Genomic DNA, 20,178 nt, shown 5'->3' with positions numbered 1-20,178 from the left:
GTTCTCTGCACTGTGGGGTGGTTTTGGGGAATAGAGTGCTTGGTGTTGAGTGAGGCTATGGGGAGCTGGGGGTGGGTCTACCTTTGGTTGAGCTGCACCAAGGTGCAACAGCAAGGAAGTATTGATTTTTGCCGTAATGATTAATCGTAGACCAAATAAATCCAGACGGTTAGGTATATCCCCTCAGACATGCTCCCAGATCCAGGTGTCAGGCCTGTGTGTGATTACCTTGTGTCAGTGTGTAGCCAGGCACCTTATCTCTGAGTGTGACACAGATTACTTCCATTGTCCTGGGATATTTATGTCCTGTGTGTGCCTCTTGTGTGGGATCGCTATCTCTTCCTGCTTTGTGATAGGCAATGATACAGTAGCAAGCGCTGTTACTCCAATCATCTGCCATTATGGCTGTCACAAAAGTGTATGCATCTTTAATGTTAAACCTATTACGAAACGTTTGAAGTTTCAGAGAACGTTTCAGGCCTTCCTCTGGTCAAGACAGAACCCCAAGCTGATCTAGGCCTGCGCAAAGAAGGCTTTCTATGAGATGAGAGCAGTAAAGGAAATAGACATTCCGTACTTAGTGGTGAAACTTGAGAAGGTGGTACAAGAGAGAAACTGATAAGAAGGAATGTGCTCTTTACTGTGCATGCGCATGACTACTGTGTGTTCTTTTTCGTTCTCTCTCCTCTCTCAGTGCGAGGCACAGGTGCAGTGACTGTGTAACTCTGAGGAGTAGTTCGCCAGTCTGGTGGGGACAGCTGCCTCCGGGGAGATAAGAGCTCAACTGAGAACAACTAAATCCCCAGCCCACCTCTCACTCTGGGCGGCCGCTCCTCTCCCGACCCCCCTGCTTATCCTCCATCCCATTATCACACTATCAGCACTCTGAAGTCAAGGGGCACTGAGCCCCGTTTCACACCTCCCTTTCACACCAAGTAGGCTACTCTATGCTAGTCTCTCATGGAATGCTGCAGGTACAATGCACAGCAGGCATCATCAACTAGATTTCGCCGCGGGCCTATTTCTTCTTGAGTTGATCTTTTTTCCACTAATTGGTCTTTTGACCAATCAGATAATATCCTTTCACATCAGATCTTTTTACATTGGCTCTTTTTCAGTGCTGGTCAAAAGACGAATCAGTGAAAAAAAAGATAGGACGCTGCGACACAGTCTGCGTTTAGACTGGCAGCCCAATTCTGATATTTTTCACATCGGCTCTGAAAAAGACATGGTTAACAGACCACATTGATTTAAATCACCTTGACTCCCTTTCTTACTAAACTCAGCAAAAAAAGAAACGCCCCTTTTTCAGGACCGTGTCTTTCAAAGATAATTCATAAAAATCCAAATAACTTCACAGATCTTCATTGTAAAGGGTTTAAACACTGTTTCCCATGCTTGTTCAATGAACCATAAACAATGAATGAACATGCACCTGTGGAACGTTCGTTAAGACACTAACAGCTTACAGACGGTAGACAATTAAGGTCACAGTTATGAAAACTTAGGACACTAAGGAGGCCTTTCTACTGACTCTGAAAAACACCAAACGGAAGAGGCCCAGGGTCCCTGCTCATCTGCGTGAACGTGCCGTAGGCATGCTGCAAGGAGGCATGAGGACTACAGATGTGGCCAGGGCAATAAATTGCAATGTCCGTACTGTGAGACGCCTAAGACAGCGCTACAGGGACGGACAGCTGATTGTCCTCGCAGTGGCAGACCACATGTAACAACACCTGCACAGGATCGGTACAGCCGAACATCACACCTGCGGTACAGGTACAGGATGGCAACAACAACTGCCCGAGTTACACCAGGAATGCACAATCCCTCCATCAGTGCTCAGACTGTCCACAATAGGCTGAGAAAGGCTGGACTGAGGGCTTGTAGGCCTGTTGTAAGGCAGGTCCTCACCAGACATCCCTGACAACAATATCACCTATGGGCACGAGCCCACCGTCGCTGGACCAGACAGGACTGGCAAAAAGTGCTCTTCACTGATGAGTCGCGGTTTTGGCTCACCAGGGGTGATGGTAGGATTCGCGTTTATCGTTGAAGGAATGAGCATTACACCGAGGTCTGTACTCTGGAGCGGGATCGATTTGGAGGTGGGGGGTCCGTCATGGTCTGGGGCGGTGAGTCACAGCATCATCGGACTGAGCTTGTTGTCATTGCAGGCAATCTCAACGCTGTGCGTTACAGGGAAGACATCCTCCTCCCTCATGTGCTACCCTTCCTGCAGGCTCATCCTGACATGACCCTCCAGCATGACAATGCCTCCAGCCATACTGCTCATTCTGTGCGTTCTGTGTGCAAGACAGGAATGTCAGTGTTCTGTCATGGCCAGCGAAGAACTGGGATCTCAATCCCATTGAGCACGTCTGGGACCTGTTGGATTGGCGGGTGAGGGCTAGGGCCATTTCCTCCCAGAAATGTCCGGGAACTTGCATGTGCCTTGGTGGAAGAGTGTGGTAACATCCCACAGCAAGAACTGGCAAATCTGGTGCAGTCCGTGAGGAGGAGATGCACTGCAGTACTTAATGCAGCGGGTGGCAACACCAGATGACTCTTACTTTGGATTTTGACCCCCCCTTTGTTCAGGGACACATTATTCAATTTCTGTTAGTCACATGTCTGTCGAACTTGTTCAGTTTGTCTGTTGTTGAATCTTATGTTCATACAAATATTTACACGTTAAGTTTGCTGAAAATAAACGCGGTTGACAGTGAGAGGACTTTTCTTTTTTTGCTGAGTTTACATTTGACTGGTTCTGACAGACTACTAATTTCCAAAGAAACTGCTCAGCCAATCACTGTCCTAGTTCAATGTCAGCTAGTTCTCCTGTATGTCCGAGTGTGCAAAATGTAATTCTGCTGATGGTTGGTAATGTCTGGACCTGTTAGAATCACTCAGTGACTGTTGTGGCATGGTGGGTAAACACTTTTATATATTAAGTGTCTTGTTTACTTGGTTCTTTGTGTGGGTGTGTTTAATGAAAACTGGGTTTGTGTGCATAATATTCACTGATTGCACACAATTATTTGTGCACATTTTTCTATTTTGATGTAAACACCATCTCACCGTGTGGGTGATGGAGTGATGCATTTGGATCTGGGGGATAGGGATGCACAATTAATAGAATTCTGATCGAAATCGCAATATTGACATGTGCAATATCCATATCACAAGAGAACCATATCGCATTGAATGTTTTGAACACCCACTCAGCCGCATATGTCATTTTCTTTTTTTTGGAATAGTTACACAGTTTTTATCTCCTGTTGCGGCTGCTTCCCACATTAAGTTTGCATGCTGTTCTGTTAGGTCAAATGCAGTCAACAGATTGTTCCAAACAAGAATGTGCTGCTTTCCACTTCATTTTTATATATTTATATATATATATTTCTATGCTTCCAACAGTTCAAGTGTTTTGATATATATCGTGAGTTAAATTGCAAATGTATTTGGTAAAAAGAATCGCAATTCAATTTTTTGCTGATATTGTGCAGCCCTAATGGCTGTTTTTAAAGTTTAATCTGAGTGAATGCTGAATGTGCAGCAAGAGAAGCTTGGGATGAAATAATAGCCAAATATGTTGTTTAAAACTTCTTATGGCTTGAATCCCGTTAGCGGGATCGATATGACGACAGCCAGTGAAAGTGCACGGCGGCAAATTCAAAACAACAAAAATCTCATAATTAAAATTTCTCAAACATACAAGTATTATACACCATTTTAAAGATAAGATTCTCCTTAATCTAACCACAGTTTCCGATTTCAAAAAGGCTTTACGGCGAAAGCAAAACATTAGATTATGTTAGGACAGCGCCTAAACAAGAAAAACCACACAGCCATTTTCCAAACAAGGAGAGGCGTCACAAAAACCAGAAAGTCAGCTAAAATTAATTACTAACCTTTGATCTTCATCAGATGACACTCCCAGGACTCAATGTTACAAAATACATGTATGTTTTGTTCGATAAAGTTCATATTTATATCCATAAACCCCATTTTACATTGGCGCGTGGTGTTCAGAAAATGTATTCCCACCAAAACCCCCGGTGAATGAGCACATCAATTTACAAAAATACTCATCATAAATGTTGATAAAATATTCAACAGTTATTGAAAGAATTATAGATATACTACTCCTTAATGCAACCGCTGTGTCAGATTTTAAAATAGCTTTTTGGCGAAAGCACATTTGTCAATATTCTGAGTACAGAGCTCAACCATCAAAGCAAGCTATACAGATTCCAGCAAAGTTCTGGAGTCAACTAAACTCAGAATTAGTATTATAAATCTTCCCTTACCTTTGCTGATCTTGGTCGGAATGCACTACCAGGACTCCTACTTCCACAAGAAATGTTCTTTTTGTTTGAAATACTCCATATTTATGTCCAAATACCTCCGTTTTGTTTGTGCGTACAGATCACTATCCAAAGGCATAACGCGTGAGCGTAAAACAAGAGACAAGTCAAATAGTTCCATTACCGTTCGTAGAAACATGTCAAACGATGTTTACAATCAATCCTTAGGTTCTTTTTAACATAAAACATCGATAATATTCCAACCGGACAATAGCGTATTCATTACAGAAGAAAAAGAAGGAGCGGCGCGCCAAACGTGCCCGCGCAGTAAACAACTCACTGGTCCCAGGCAGTCCACTGATAGACTGAGCTCCTATTCTCTGCCCAGTAACAGTAGACAGATGAAACACGTTTCTAAAGGCTGTTGACAGCCAATGGAAGCCTTAGGAAGTGCAAAATGACCCCACAGACACTGTAGTTTGAACAGGGATTAGATAAAAGAACTACAAATCACTTCCTGGTTGGATTTTTTTCTCAGGTTTTTGCCTGCCATATGAGTTCTGTTATACTCACAGACATCATTCAAACAGTTTTAGACACTTCAGAATGTTTTCCATCCAAATCTACTAATAATATGCATTTCTTAGTTTCTGGGAGTGAGTAGGAGGCAGTTTACTCTGGGCACGTCAGTCATCCAAGCAACTCAATACTGCCACCATCCATAAGAAGTTAAAGCTTCCCTCTCTCTGGAATTGTGTAGAGCATACAGAGCACTGTGTGTCTCATGTTGAAAACATTAAAACCAGGTCTTTGCCTCCAGGAGAAGGGCAGTGGCCTGGGTTATGGGGGGAAAAGCCCAATGAGAAACGGTATTTCATAAACCAGTCTGTTTGTATTTGCAGATACCCATCTATTCTCACTCCACTTTCGTCAAAGACAGTGCTCTGCTGATTTATAGCCATTGTAGTTTTCGGCATGTTGCAACAGTTGACTAATAACTGTTATTCTGATGGCATACTGCTGACATTGACTGATGTGCCTTTTAGGTTATTGTTACCATTACTTTCATTCCTCAGCGTAAAGTGCAGCCATATACCTAATCAGGTTAAGAACCTGAACTAGAGCAGTGTCACCTTGAGTGTGATCATAAGCTTGCAGTCAGGTTCTCAAGTCCCTTTTGCCTGTCCCGTCTTTCACTAAACACTTTCAAGGTGTGCTGTTGAGAATAAGACTTGGTCATCACACAAGTTACTGATCACACAAGGTTTAAGGAGTCTGTCATCTCTGGAATTGTTAGATACTTGAGCTGACAACATGCAGTTCACGTATGCAATCTTGTAAGATGGAGGAAGACTAGCTGTGTTTCTGAAGGAGATGTGAGCTTTAATTTTCCATTTGGTGCATCATGCTCTGGGGTGTATGGATATTTTATTGTAAACCCTTCACAACATCGATAGACAGTCTGGCAGGCCAAGACCGTTAGGGATTTGTCATGGCTAAATGACTCAAGGTTGATAAGGATCACCTCATTGTGTTCTGTTATCACAGCCTGAGTTGCGCTTATGAGTCAAGGAAAAATACTAAGGGCTGAGTTAAGTTTCAAGATGAACACTTTTTTTGGGGTCCCTTTTAGTTGTCAGTCTTTTACACAAAGCTATTTGGGGTACTATTTATGGTATTTAATTGCAGTAGAGAACACAAATGTATAATTACATGTAATTTATGATTTGGAAACAATGTGCTGGTCTTGCTTGAAGAGGGAGAGGCAGGAAGAGTGTGATGTCAGCCAGGGAAGAGTAGAGGAAGCCGGAGGAGGAGAGGGCTGCTGGGAGGGTGACCGCCTTCCCATTTCCTGGCAGCGCTTCTGCTCTGCGCTCCCTTTCCTCTGAGTTTGAGAGAGGGGCAAGAGATTAAACTTCAGATGAGTAGATGTTGCTGGATCTCTGTTGTTGGATCGCTGTCCGTGGATCTCTTTACTTGATTAGACCCAAGAAAACCTCTCCTGGTCTGGGTGGTCAACACTGAGAGGAAGCCACAACACTAGCAAAGATGTACAGTGGATATGGAGGTACCCTTCCCCCCTTTTAACTAGCAGGGCTTGTAGACTTGATGTAGTTCTAGGGTACGATGGAGTTTTGAAGTGGTGGGATGTTAGTTTTGTCTGTAGTGTTGTTACTCTTGTTTTGGAATGGTGATGTCGGTAGACTCGTAAGTTGGGTATCTTACATTTACATTTACGTCATTTAGCAGACAGTCTTATCCAGAGCGACTTAAGTGTGAGGTGATTTTAGTGTAGTTGCTCGCTGCCTGTTTTGAAGTATTTGAAGTATTTCACACAGTATCAGGCAGTATCAGGCAATGGAGGCATGTTGTAAAATGTTACCTCTCGCTTAACCCATACCAGTTTCTTTTTCTTTTTTCTTATTCTGAATGTGTTTTCCCATTGATTGTGGATGTTTAGTTTTTATCGCGGTCTCTCTGTTCCCTCACCATGTCTCTCTGAGGCTGTATTCCTCTTCTCCAGCTTTGCATAGTCCTGATTGTCTGATCTGCCTGGCACTGCCCTGAAAGCAGGGGGAAGAAAACCCTCTTCCATTCTTGTTCTTCCTGCTAACAACTCTGGCTATACTGTCTCAGTCTTAGACAGTCCCCAGTGTTGTTCTGTAGGTTTGTGGTTGAGGGGGATGACTGTAGTTTGTGGTAACGCCCAGGTGGTCTCCCACTGGATGTTTAAATTAATGTGGTTTAAATTGGTCTTTAGGGAGGAAACAAACGGGTCTTTGAAGGTCGTCGGCCTCACAGATCTGTGTTGGGGGTGTTGAGGTAGACCATCTTTTTCGAGGGGCAGTGTGTCAACACCTGTGTTCATGCAGTGCTGTGGCTGTCTGTGACTTACTAACATACCCTAGGGGAGGTCCTTACATGTGTGGGTTATGCTTATGGTTTGGTCACACTCTGGTCAGGTCATGTTGTTGTGGAGATTTGAGGAACAGTATTTCAAACCTGTCCCTCATGGCCAGTGTTGTAAACATATCCATGGACTTTGAGACAATGGACAGTGACTAGGGGGCTTGACTGAAATCAGAGCACTCTGATGAGTCTGGTAAACAGTATTGGATTTGAATCATATCTGATCTCTTATTTCAGTGGAGGTGTTAGATAACTGTAGAACAGGAGTGGAGGACTGGTGAGAAGAATCGAGAAGGGGGTGGATGGAGAGGGGCTTTTTTAGGCTCTGGTTGAGAGAATGGAAGGGAAGGAAAGGGACACGTATGTGTTTAGGGGCTTTCTCATAGAGAGCGGACTCATGACTCCTGGCCGGGGTCCATTAGGATCAGGAACCAACCTGCTGATCATATCCTGGATCTGTCGAGGGAAGGAGCACCAGGCAGCCTCTCATAAACCCAATAATTTCAATATAAACATCAACGACTCATTTAGGTTCCTCATTAGCTTGTTTTGCTTTCCTTTTTTTTTGTTATACAAGCTCACCAAAAGGTTGATGGTTAGAGAGCTGATGCTTAGCCCTACTGCTTGGAAATTGGATCATTCTTTATTTAAGCAATAAGACCCGTGGGGGTGTGGTATATAGCCAATATACCGCGGCTAAGGGCTGTTCTAATGCACGACGCAACGTGGAGTGCTAGGATACAGCCTTTAGCCGTAGTATATTGGTCATGTATCACAAACCCCCGAGGTGCCTTTTTGCTATTACTAACTGGTTACCAATGTAATTAGAGCAGTAAAAATAAATGTTTTGTCATACCCATGTTATACGGTCTGAGATACCACAGCTTTCAGCTAATCAGCATTCAGGGCTCGAACCATCCAGTCAATGTGTTATAGGGTTCCAGTTAATTTCCCATAATCCAGAGCTTTAATGGTTATATAAGGTCAGTAAAGGATGTTTATACTGCACGTGGGGTTACTGGGTGACCCAGAAATGTCTACTTGCTGTATTTTGTGGTGCTAAGTGCCCCCCTACTCTTGTACTTGTGTGTTTTTTAAAGCTTGTTGCACCATTTTGTCTGTCCCCAGTGTTGTTTTTGGAGCCAGCTAGCCCTTCCCCTGTCCCTCAGCTCAGTGTTGTATTAGGGAACTGGTATGCCCTACCACCCCATCACCCTACCCCCACTGCTGATCATTCCTGGGACCCTGGCCCAGTCCTGTGACCCTCTGTTCTGAGTGGTGCCTGTGTTTTTCAGGGCCTGTGTGCCCCAGGGGACAGTAGACCCTGCTTATCTCTGCTGTGTTTGTAATGTCAGAGGGAGACCGGCTGGTTGATAAGGGGTGAAGCCTGTATCCGAGGCCAGCTCCGTCCCCATTGGCTGTCCCTTGGCCATGTCAATAGTGCTTTTGTTACTCCAACTGCACCTCTCTCTGTGGCTGATCACAAAACAGCCGGTGTGTTTTCTCTCACACTCATTCACAGACTCAACACAAGACAGAGACCACATAAACAACTCCCTTGTTTATAAACACCCAAGAGACTCCTTTGACCTGCAGGTGTGATATACACATTAAGATGAGAAGGGTGATGCTTTGATGTGCATCATGATGCTGAGGGTGGATCAGAGTGGGAATGATGGAGCAGGTGGCCCCTGTGTGCTTTTTTTCCCCCTTCTAGAACTGTTCAGGAACGGGGCCAGCCAGGCAGCAGAACAATGGGTGTAACCATGCCTATGGGCTTCACACCCTGTCCAGCAACACACCACACTCATCATGGAAACCGATGGAAGCCTGTAGTTATGTGGCGTACGACTCTCTCGTGGTTTTTACGTTTGTTGCGCTCAATAGATTTCCCCATCGTGTGATCTCACTGTTTATTCCCAGGCTGACCTATCCTCTTCTGGGACAGGTAGGAACCAGGCAGGACAGGCTGGGTGTATTGTTGGGATGGTGGACTCGGTGCACTGCGTGTGGGTGGGGGTGCAGCAGGGTATTCATCCAAGGCTGAGTGAAGAAAGGATAATGTGTCGCTTACCTGTGTCCTGTTTACTACGTGATGCCCATGATGAGAAGGATCCTCTTAAAGATGTGTGTGTACAGTAAGTGCCGTGTACTACCAGCTGCAAAGGCGTATACTTAAATATGTTTTGGCACAGTATATGATTTGTGTGTAAAGAAATACTAGTGGTTCCTCAAATGTACTGTATATGGCACAGAAACTATCATATGCCAAATATAATTACCAGTTTATAGTGACGAGGTGCAACTATTTGTCTGTCCTTCCCTCACGCTCCATGATCCCTTTTTTACATTTTATTTAGCTTGTTTTGCCTCTTTCGGTCTCTGTCCGTATCGAAGGAAAAGAAAATGGGTTCAGTCAGTAGTCCAGGCAGAGAGCTGTATCTCAGTCTCTGGCCTGTTCTAGATTGTTTTTATTTTCCTCAACCGACTTCAGACTTCCTGTAGAATGGCACCATTTCCTCTGCCTTGGGTTTGGCAGCTGGGTGTCTCTGGGTTTGTTTGTGAGTCTGAGCTGTTTGCAGTAGCACAGTTGACTGATTGATTGTAAAAGGCCTCTAATTGATTTAACAGGGAAATCATCTTACCAGGGATCAGTATGTGATTAAATATACATTTTTCACCAGGCAGACTTTAGCTTTTAACTTTACCTTCACAAGCACTTAACCCTACATCTTCCATGTGAAAATCATTGACTTGCGTGAAATATTAACTTTACGTATGAGATGTTCTGTTTCGAGCTGTAGGGCCTCTCCCTCGTCTCTCTATAGGTTTCACACTCACAGCCCCTTCTCCTTGGCTGGGTTTTGCTGAGTGAGATGGACGTAGATTAAATGCTACTGTAGGGAATGAGTGTTGGGCTACCGGGACTCAATTGGATGTAGTGAATTGTATTGAGCGTAGATGGCCAGCTCAGTTCTGTGTTTTATGACGTGAGGCATTTGTAGCTGTGACTGCTATTTTCTGACTACCACTCTTGCAAGTTCAAAATAAACCTTGGCTTCCTTCCTAAGGGCCTGAATGCATCTCTGTATCTAAGGAACTCATATCACTGCTGCTGACCAAACAAGACAACACTGATCAAACTAACAGGGCTTGACAAAACCACAATGCTCAGTAGCACTGTGGCTACCATTGACAATTACACTTCCTCCTGGGGAGAACAGTTAAAATGTATATTTGATTTGTGTGTAATAGGACTGAGCCTGTTTCTCTGTGTATTGAAGCTAAAATCTTTGCGCTTGAGGTTGCCTCACCTGAGGCTTCCTAACGTCACAGGGCCTGTGTCTCTCTGTGAGGGGCTGTTGTCCTGGCCCGAGTCCCCAGTGATGGGTGTGTGTTTAATCTAGTCTCAATCACTCCCTCTTCTTCTCCTATGAAAAAGGACCTTGTTTGGGGCCTGTGTGATGGTGATGTCACTAATGCTGCGACAAAATCCCCATGCTCATTTACTCACAATGAACTCTGAGACACACAGTTTATCTAGACGGGGAAATCTTCTCTCTATTCCTCTTTCTCTCTCTCTCTCATCCCTGCACTACTATCTTCCTTGATACAAGTGCAACATGGTTGTAACTTTGTGCTGTGGCCAGGCACCTCTAGAGGAAGAGCGTGGGTGGTAGAGAACAGAGATAGTGGGCAGGCAGCAGTAATGTGTTTGCAGTCTGCACTGTGTCTCTGTTATTCCTTGATCTTCACTGGTCTTTTGTTTCCAGTGTGGAAATGGTGACACACAGTACCCTCGCTGCTTGACCTTGCACCACAGGAAGAGGTGGGGAATATGGAGGCATACAGAGGGTGCAGGAGTAGATGGAGGGTGTGGGAGGGCAGGCCTACAATGCAGAAATAGTCTGACTGCCTTTTGACATTTAACATTTTGAGTTGCTGAATGCATTATGACAAATTATGGCTTGTTGAAAGTTGGATAACCAAATGAATGTTGACATGTCAGAACATTTGAATCTGTTAATTTGCTACACACTAAAACTAACTGATCTGTCAGATAATTAGACAACTTGCAGGTACTTTTAAACCAAAAACAACAAACTATTTGCATATCACTGTTCATGCAAAAGAGATACAAATAAAAATCTCTCCAAGGCATGAGATTAAATGTTTTCTTACATAATCTCTCCAAGAGCTCTCGGGGCTGGATTTACAGTATAATAAGATGCTTTGATGTGAAGAACTGGTATTTGTCCCAGGAGTGTGGAACCCCTGCAGCTTATTAGGGAACACAGTTTGACAAATTGATTCATAAGGATAAGGTGCATAGACCTATCAAGATTTCAAGAAATGTGTATTTGAGAAATAAATCATGGCATAATTGAGTTCCCGTGAAAGAACAAAACCAATGGAAGCCGGGTTCAATTGTAAAAAAATGTCTGCTCTGCTCATTTTGATGTTTTCCTGCAGTGCCTGAGGACAAATTCCAAACTGGCCCCATTTTGTCTGTCACTGTATAACTTCTAAAGCCTTCCCTCTCTTGTCTCTGCAGGGAGTCCCTCCAGAGCTGTGTCCTCTATGTCCCTCTCCATGCGCCCGTCGCGCCGAATCCTTTCCAGATCCATCACTAGGAGCCAGTCCTTTGCTGGGGTCAACTCCTACGATAAGCCCTACAGGTGAGGACACTCCCTCTGAGGTCTAGTGTACATTACTGTTCAAAAGCATTCGGAAACTATTCAGACCCCTTGAATTTTCCACATTTTGTTACGTTACAGCCTTATTCTAAAATTGATGAAATAGTTTTTTCCTCATCAATCTACACACACTACCCCATAATGACGAAGCAAAAAAACTTAAATATTATATTTACATAAGTATTCAGACCCTTTACTTTGAAGCACCTTTGGCAGCGATTACAGCCTTGAGTCTTCTTGGGTATGACACTACAAGCTGGGCACACCTGTATTTGGGGAGTTTCTTCCATTCTTCTCTACAGAGCCTTTCAAGCTCTGTCAGGTTGGATGGGGAGCGTTGCTGCACAGCTATTTTCAGGTCTCTCCAAATATGTTAGTTCGGGTTAAAGTCCGGGTTCTGGCTGGGCCACTCAAGGACATTTAGACACTTGTCCCGAAGCCACCCCTGCATTGTCTTGGCTGTGTGCTTAGGGTCGTTGGACGGTGAACCTTTGCCCCAGTCTGAGGTCCAGAGCGCTCTGGAGCAGGTTTTCATCAAGGATGTCTCTATACTTTTCTCTGTTCATCTTTCCCTTGATCATGACTAGTTTCCCAATCTCTGCCGCTGAAAAACATCCCCACAACATGATGCTGCCACCACCATGCTTCATCGTAGGGATGGTGCCAGGTTTCCTGCAGACGTGCCACTTGGCATTCAGGCCAAAGAATTCAATCTTGGTTTCATCAGTCCAGAGAATCTTGTTTCTCATGGTCTGATAGCCTTTTGGCAAACTCCAAGTGGGCTGTCATGTGCCTTTTACTGAGAAGTAGCTTCTGTCTGGCACTCTACCATAAAGCCCTGATTGGGTGTGTGCTTCAGAGATGGTTGTACTTCTGGAAGGTTCTCCCATCTCCACAGAGGAACTCTGGAGCTCTGTCAGAGAGAGCATCAGGTTATTGGTCACCTCCTTGACCAAGGCCCTTCTCCCCCGATTGCTCAGTTTGGCCGGGCGGCCAGCTCTAGGAAGAGTATTGGTGGTTCCAAACTTCTTCCATTTAAGAATGATGGAGGCCACTGTTCTTGTGGACTTTAAATGCTGCAGACATTTTTTGGTACCCTTCTCCAGACCTGTGTCTTGGCTTTTGCTCTGACATGCACTGTCAACTGTGGGACATTTTTATATAGACAGGTGTATGCCTTTCCAAATCATGTCCAATCAATTGAATTTACCACAGGTGGACTCCAAGGTGTAGAAACCTCTCAAGGATGATCAATGGAAACGGGATGCACCTGAGCTCAATTTCGAGTCTCATAGCAAAGGGTCTGAATACTTATGTAAATAATGGATTTCTGTTTTTTATTTGTAATACATTTGCACACACACAAAAAATCATTTTTTCCCCTGTCATTATGGGGTATTGTGTGTAGATTGTGTGTAGACATTTATTAGATCCATTTTAGAATAAGTCTAACGTAACAAAATGTGGAAAAATGGAAGGGTTCTGAATCCTTTCCGAATTCAATGAATGTGTCTATATCCTCGGAGTTTACAAAACATTGAGAGCACTTGCTCTTTCCATGACAAATCACATTTTATTGTTCACATGCACATATTTAACAGATGTTATTGTGGTTGTAGCAAAATCCTAGCTCCAACAGTGCAGTAGTATCGAACAAGCAAAGCCTTGGTCTATCCAAAGGGATTTTCTTTATTCCCTGTCAGGTAGAATGGAGGAAAATCAAGGGCACTAGTTATTTATTAATGAAGGTCCATCTACTAGAAACCAGGTCAGAATAGGAAAGGAAGGACAGAGAGGAGAATGGAGCGTGTATGCTTGAGTAACATGCGCATGAGTTTGTGTCAGAGACCGAGAGCCTCAGGAGATGGAGGAAGAGGAAATTTAGCCGTCTCTAGAAGTTAGAATTTAGCTGAAAAAATAGAGATATTAATTATGCTGTCTACAGTTGTAAGGAATGCATTAACATGAAATAGTAGTTATTATTCACATGGTTATTAGTTTTATGTCTGGATGAGGGAGTGAAAGGTGTGTTGAGTCTTATCAGATAATATCTTGCTTGAGTTTTTTCAAAGTTGAAGAGATTATGAGCAGGCTAGATAGACTAATGCATTTCTCTTCCGTAGCACATTGACTGGCCTGTCGTCTGTCAAAGAGGAGTCTTGACTCACATTGATTACCTGTTGGATTTTATAAAGTGTAACTTATTATTTTAACTCAGAATGTTATCATTACCCCTGACTGTGCAAATCTTTGCTTAATACAAGTTGCAATAAAATATGCTTTGGAAGGGTGTGTTGGAGATGGGATACTCCATCAGTGTCCTTGCTAGTGAGGAGACATCAACATGTCTTTGGCCTGTTCTGTATGAATGAGACTTATCTCCATATCATGTTTAAATAATTTAAATAACATTGATTCCATCAACTCACCAACAGTCAGTGATTGCAGTGCTACATTTTCAGTCTTGCCATTAGTAAAAGGTATTGTGTTATGTTTTAGAAACCTATCAGTGGTCAGCACCCTGGGGGTCACCAGGAAGCCCTCCAGAGTCAGCAGGATGTTCACCCTCTCTGCTAAATCACCACCGCCCAAGGTGCCCCAGCCTGAGAGGCTAGACGAAGTCTATGAGGCTCTGAAGAGAGGCTTGCAGTGAGCGCGCGCACAGACACACACACACACACACACACACACACACACACACACACACACACACACACAGACACACACAGACAGAAAGCACTTTTTCACAATATGTTACTGTCATGCATGCCTGCTCAGACATACGGGAAATTGACATGCCATGTACGTCTCAGGTCTTACCTGCAGGTGCACCAGATGGAGCTGGACAGCCTGAGCCAACAGATGAGGGAGTCCAAGAGGAACTCTCGCCTGGTAGGTACCACCAGAGCTTGAATCTGCCTTAAAATGGGTGTACGCTCACTTGATCTTGTAATGGGTTTTACTGGACAGTATAATAATGTGATCTTGTTCCTCTTCAGGGGTTTCTCTATGAGCTGGATAAGGTGAGTTTGACCTGGTCTTTTATTATTCACCCACTCCATTGCACATTAGCACACAGTAATCATATGAGCTTTCACCAAAACAATCAGACAGCAATCCATTGGTCCCAAATTACATTCTATCCATTATTTTACTTTGAGAATGAAGGTTAGCATAATTTTGAGTCCTTCTTGTGTTTCTTCCAACAGCAAGTAAAAGTGAATGAGAGGTTCATGCGACGGCTTGAGTTCCATCTAAGCAAGGTGAGTCGTGTGTGTGTGTGTGTGTGTGTGTGTGTGTGTGTGTGTGTGTGTGTGTGTGTGTGTGTGTGTGTGTGTGTGTGTGTGTGTGTGTGTGTGTGTGTGTGTGTGTGTGTGTGTGAGAGAAAGAAAATGGGGAAACAAGTGTGATTGGTAAATAAACTGTGTGCTTGTAGAAGTTATTTATCTTGGGTGTGTCAGATAGGAATAGATGTGAAAATGTGTGTTAAACTTATGTAAGCTACATACTGTATGTGAAATTAAACAAGTAATGTTAGGTTTTCATTTGATTACAACTGACCACTCAGAGTATGTCCGTAGCCACTCACACACTACAGCAAGCCTAGCAGACAGACAGGGCCTCTAACAGTGATTATGTGGGTGAGTACCTGACAGGTCGCAGTCCAGGGGTAAGGTCCAGCAGCTCTCGGCTTAGTCACTACTTATTAGTGAGTGCTGCTTTCTAGTTTTCAAAACCAGCCCTGTGTTTGCATTGGTGCAACTGAGCCTCATCACACATGCACACACAGTATGGCTGGGCGTGGTTAACTGGCAGGGGGTGGCCTCAGGCTAATCTCACATTCCTGGTTTGTTTTCTGAGCGTTTTAACCCTCCTGAGAGAGCAGGACACTGGCAAGGCTGCTAACCCGACACAGCTGCAGCAGCACAGGAACACCTCTGTCTTCTTCCTCCTCCTTATTTTCCTCCTCCTACCTGTTTGATGTTTGACTAGTTTGTGTTTTACAAGCGGGGTTTGCCTTTGGGAGCCTCTGACCTCCTAGCAGTCAAATGTCATAGCCCATCACCTGGATAAGGAGAGCAGAGTTTTTTATTTTTTTATTTGAAAGTAAGCTTAACCACTTGTTGACCTGCCCTTCCTCTTCCTGGTGACTGAGTTAGGCTGATTGCCCCTCCAGAAGGAAACACCATTGATTAGTTTTTATTCTGAAGGTTCCTTGAGCTGTCTGTTGCCGTTATAATCATTGGCCAGTACAGAGAATTAAGTAAAACCACAAGTCCAATTCCCTTTCTCCATCCATGGTTAATTTAGGAAAGGGGCAAGTTTAGCTAGCTAGCTAGCTAGCTAGCCACCGGAGGACAACAACACAACGAGATGCAACCATTCAAGTTGATTCTGCCATTGACGTATGCTCTCAATGCGATTTGATTGGAGTGACTCAACTGGCTTCCCTTGATACTTCTTTGGTGCACCAGGATTTGGTTTCTTCATTTAGGGAATGGGCAAACCAACCCTGCTGGGTGTCTGCAGTCATATCTTGTTAAATATGGGAATTTTCCGATAGTCGTTTCACCTACAGTGCATTCGTTAAGTATTCAGACCCTTTGACTTTTTCCACATTTTGTGACGTTACAGCCTTATTCTAAAATGTATTAAAATATTTTTTCCTCATCAATCTACACACAATACCCCATAATGACTCTGGTTTCTCTTCATTACGCACAAGCCTTTCGCCTTTTACTAAAGACTTCCAGGGAGAGGAACACTGATTAATTCAACGTATTTTTGGTAAGGCGGCAGGTAGCCTAGCGGTTAGAGGCAAGTCAGTAACCGGAGGGTTGCCCATTTGAATCCCAGGTCCGACAGGTAAAATTGGGCAGGAAGTGAGCTGGCGACTGGATGGTTGCTGGTATCATATCCTAGATGCCATTGTGCCCTTAAGCAAGGCGCTTAACCCCCCCACAACAACATCTCCCCGGGCGCCCAGTGTGGTAGCCTTCTGCACCTGTCCAAAACCTTTATGTATGTGTCTTTAAGAGGGGTTGGGTGAAAGGTCTACTTTTGGCATGAAAAACAGTCCACCTCCGCCTCTTTCAAAATGTTCTAATAGAAATGGGGTGTGCCTTTGGTGCTTCATTGTGTCATTCTGGGCATGCGCGCTGTGAATGACGTAGCTAGTTTGTTAGCTAAGCTAGCCACTGTAACTAGCCAGTAACTCCTCCAGTACGTGATGATGCCATTTCACAGGATTTGTTTTTGGACGGAAGCTGTAGAGATCGGTAAGAAATGGCATTTCAGTAGCCAAATATCTTATTCATCAAATGTTTTGTTTTTACGCATTAAATTACCTGGTATGATGGTGTATTGATCAGTTACGCTTTTATTTTTGTGTTTTTGCCCAAATTTCGGTTGGACCTTGTGTGCAATTGACCAAAAGTTATCTTAATCTAAATTTCTGCTTAACCTCTACCAGTGGCATCAGTTCTGCTCAATCTAGGGTATGGCAAAGTGGGGAGAGGTTTGGAAGTTGGAACTCATTTACTGCATTTCTACACAATTTTGTAACTCTAAAATGCTATTTGAAGAATAGCAAAAAGAAACAAATGTCCCCAGACATGAATTATGTCTGCAATATTAGGTTTAAAGGGCTGTGAAAGTGTATGTAAAATGTCAACCACTGCGTAACCTCATAGATTGTGGAACATCATGAATAATTTACTTGTGGAACGGAACATACAGTTCAACGTGAAATAGATGCTTAATACACGCTATCAAGTCACAACAATGCCGATATCAATGTGAAAGTAACCATAAAAAAAACATCTGGTCGCGAGGCTTACAAGGCAGAGTTCAAATGTCAACATCAAATTCAAAGCAATCGGTGCACTTCCTAAACAGCTGACCATCACGGGCGATATTCTCCACATGCTCCTAAAGCCAGCTAACCAATGCATTAAACAGCCGTTGCATTTTAATCGGGATTGGAATTATTTTAGTCTACTTTTTTGTAGCCTACTTTAAAATGTTTGGTCTTGAGCTAGAGTGTGTAGAGGTCAGGGGCAGTCATCATAGAGTGTAGTTTATTCCAGGTTTACCTCTTTCTCCTACCTTTGAGGGGTTTTGCAGGCCAGGCAGCAGTGGCGTGTATTCATGGATTCCAAGGGAAACCAGGCTTCCCCCCAAAAATGACCAAGAAAAAAATATTTAAAAAATAAATAAATAATCTTTCGTCTCTGTTTCATACATTTCCTTCAATTCGCAAGAGGCTGAATGTATCTCACCGGAGACAGCATCCAAGCGAACGAAACAGCGCCCCTCTGTCTCTGTGTAGCCCATCTATGCTGTCTGGTCAAAAGGAGTATGACATTGTTGCTTTCCGTAGCATTTAATGCAAGGTTAGCCAGGGTAGCCAGTGAGCATTTGGCCTACCTTGATGAAGAAAAAAAATTGTAAAATAATAATAGCCAATCAGCATTGAGCTAAACTGAGTGAGCTCAGCTGTGAATGGACCTGCCGCACCAAAAAAAAGTGTCAAGAGAAGCCAATTAGGATTTGACATCACATCACGTTAGAAGCCAAACGTCATTGACAGAACTTTTTGCATCTCGGTGTCATCCTCTGGTGGCTGGCTAGCTGGCTGTCTGGTTGGCTGGCTGGCTACAGTAGCTAGCTAGCTGAATTCGTCCCTTTCCTAAATTAGCCATGGCTGGTGACAGGGATTTGGACTTGTGGTTTGACTTAATTCTCTATACTGGCCAATGATTATAACAGTGTTTCTGATCCAACCATAAATTCATACATTGTGCCCCTGGCCTGAGAGGATAAAGTTCAACAGGTAGCCAGATGTTGTAACGTTGGGCTACACTAGCTGGCCTGGCATATCGTTGCCCATGAAAGGAAGTAAGGCTAGCGAGCAAGCTTTCAATTAAATTATATATTTTTCTTCTTTAACATATGTTAAAGAAGAAAAATATATAATTTAATTGAAAGCTTGCAGAAATATATATATATATATATATATATATATATATATATATATATATATATATATATAATATATGCAGAAATACGTGAAAAATAATAACTTTTGATGTGGTTTTTGCTGTTAACAGCAACAAAAAGTAAATTATGAAACATCTAAGACAAAACAAAAGTGTTACAGAAACATAAAACCACCTAATTATATTTTAGTGGTCTGATCCAATAGGATAGAACATATTTGGGACAAATTTCAGATGAAACACAGCGCCACAAGCCAACACCACCCCACATGCACACAAAGCATAGGCAAGATGACATATCCCTAAGCCATTGGGCAATACTAGGCCTGTTTTTCAGGGCAAGAGCTATCAAGGGTTTTGCTTGCAACAAGCACATATCTGTAAATGTTTATACTTGGTTCTTTAGATGAGGATTGATTGGGTACAACCCCAGGATAAACACTTTGGCATGGAGAAGCAATCATCATATGTGGTACCTCCTTCTAAAAATCTAGAATTTTCTCACAGTCCCATAGACAATGAAACGGAGTCCCTTTAGAGTTATTGTACTTGTAGCACATATCTGTAATTGTACTATTAAACTTATTTAACTTAGCAGGGGTTACATATGATCACATCAACCAATTGTATTGCAATAGTTTTAGCCGAGTATTCAGTCTGTCTGAGCCTTAGTCTTGGACGAATGGAGTAGTATATGTACTATGTCCTCCCAAGAGTTTGGTTTGTGCGCAGAGGATTCGGTTGAGCCAGACTCTAGCTTATTGTATAGAACTGAAATTCTGAAGTTCTATTAGGTTTTTGTTCTGGGCAGCCGTGAGGAAGCTCCTTAGCTGTAAATATTTTTTTATTTTTTTCTAGGAATGTCATATTTTGCTATGTTCTTCAAATGACATAAAAATACCTTCTTTATACAGGTCTCGAACTTTGCTTAAAACCTTGCTGGCCCATAGTTGGAAAACCGGATCAGCTCTCTCAGGAGTGAAACTGTGGTTTCCCCAGATAGGACTAAAACATGACAAAGAATGCGTTTCACCAAACAACTTCCGCACCTCATACCAAACGTTGATCATGGTAAAAACAAAAGGATTCATTTTTTTACTGTCTTGATATCAGCTGAGTAAATATAGAGGTTAAGGGGTAATTTGGGTACAACTGAAGACATTTCAACCTCCATCCACGAAGGGATAAATATAGTGAACATCTTTTAGCCTTGTAAAAAGGGGTGGTGGCGGCGGCAAGGGCATGTTCTGAAATAGATAC

At 43.2% G+C, this 20,178-nt stretch overlaps 1 protein-coding gene and 1 non-coding gene across 6 annotated transcripts in view; both read left to right on the top strand.

Annotated features, from left to right (window-relative positions):
• Window positions 1-20,178, top strand: part of LOC106560830 (rho family-interacting cell polarization regulator 1) — a 96,831-nt gene that overhangs the window by 27,641 nt on the left and 49,012 nt on the right. For 2 of the 5 annotated variants that reach the window (XM_014124181.3, XM_014124179.3), the window contains exons 1-6: window positions 8,725-9,358; window positions 11,776-11,899; window positions 14,417-14,566; window positions 14,731-14,809; window positions 14,917-14,940; window positions 15,127-15,180. In XM_014124181.3, coding sequence (XP_013979656.1) covers window positions 9,316-9,358; window positions 11,776-11,899; window positions 14,417-14,566; window positions 14,731-14,809; window positions 14,917-14,940; window positions 15,127-15,180 — 474 coding nt within the window. In that variant the 5' untranslated portion in view covers window positions 8,725-9,315. Of the gene's footprint in view, window positions 1-6,191; window positions 6,379-8,724; window positions 9,359-11,775; window positions 11,900-14,416; window positions 14,567-14,730; window positions 14,810-14,916; window positions 14,941-15,126; window positions 15,181-20,178 lie in introns of those variants that run through there. The other 3 variants (XM_045688192.2, XM_045688195.2, XM_045688193.2) reach the window with 3 other exon arrangements.
• Window positions 16,614-16,725, top strand: LOC123724945 (U5 spliceosomal RNA). The gene has a single exon (XR_006757422.1). It is a non-coding gene; the product is annotated as a U5 spliceosomal RNA (small nuclear RNA).

The sequence above is a fragment of the Salmo salar genome, chromosome 10, assembly GCF_965601325.2.
Source record: "Salmo salar chromosome 10, fSalSal1, whole genome shotgun sequence".
NCBI lineage: Eukaryota > Metazoa > Chordata > Actinopteri > Salmoniformes > Salmonidae > Salmo > Salmo salar.
This window is presented reverse-complemented; position numbering and strand designations above follow the sequence as displayed.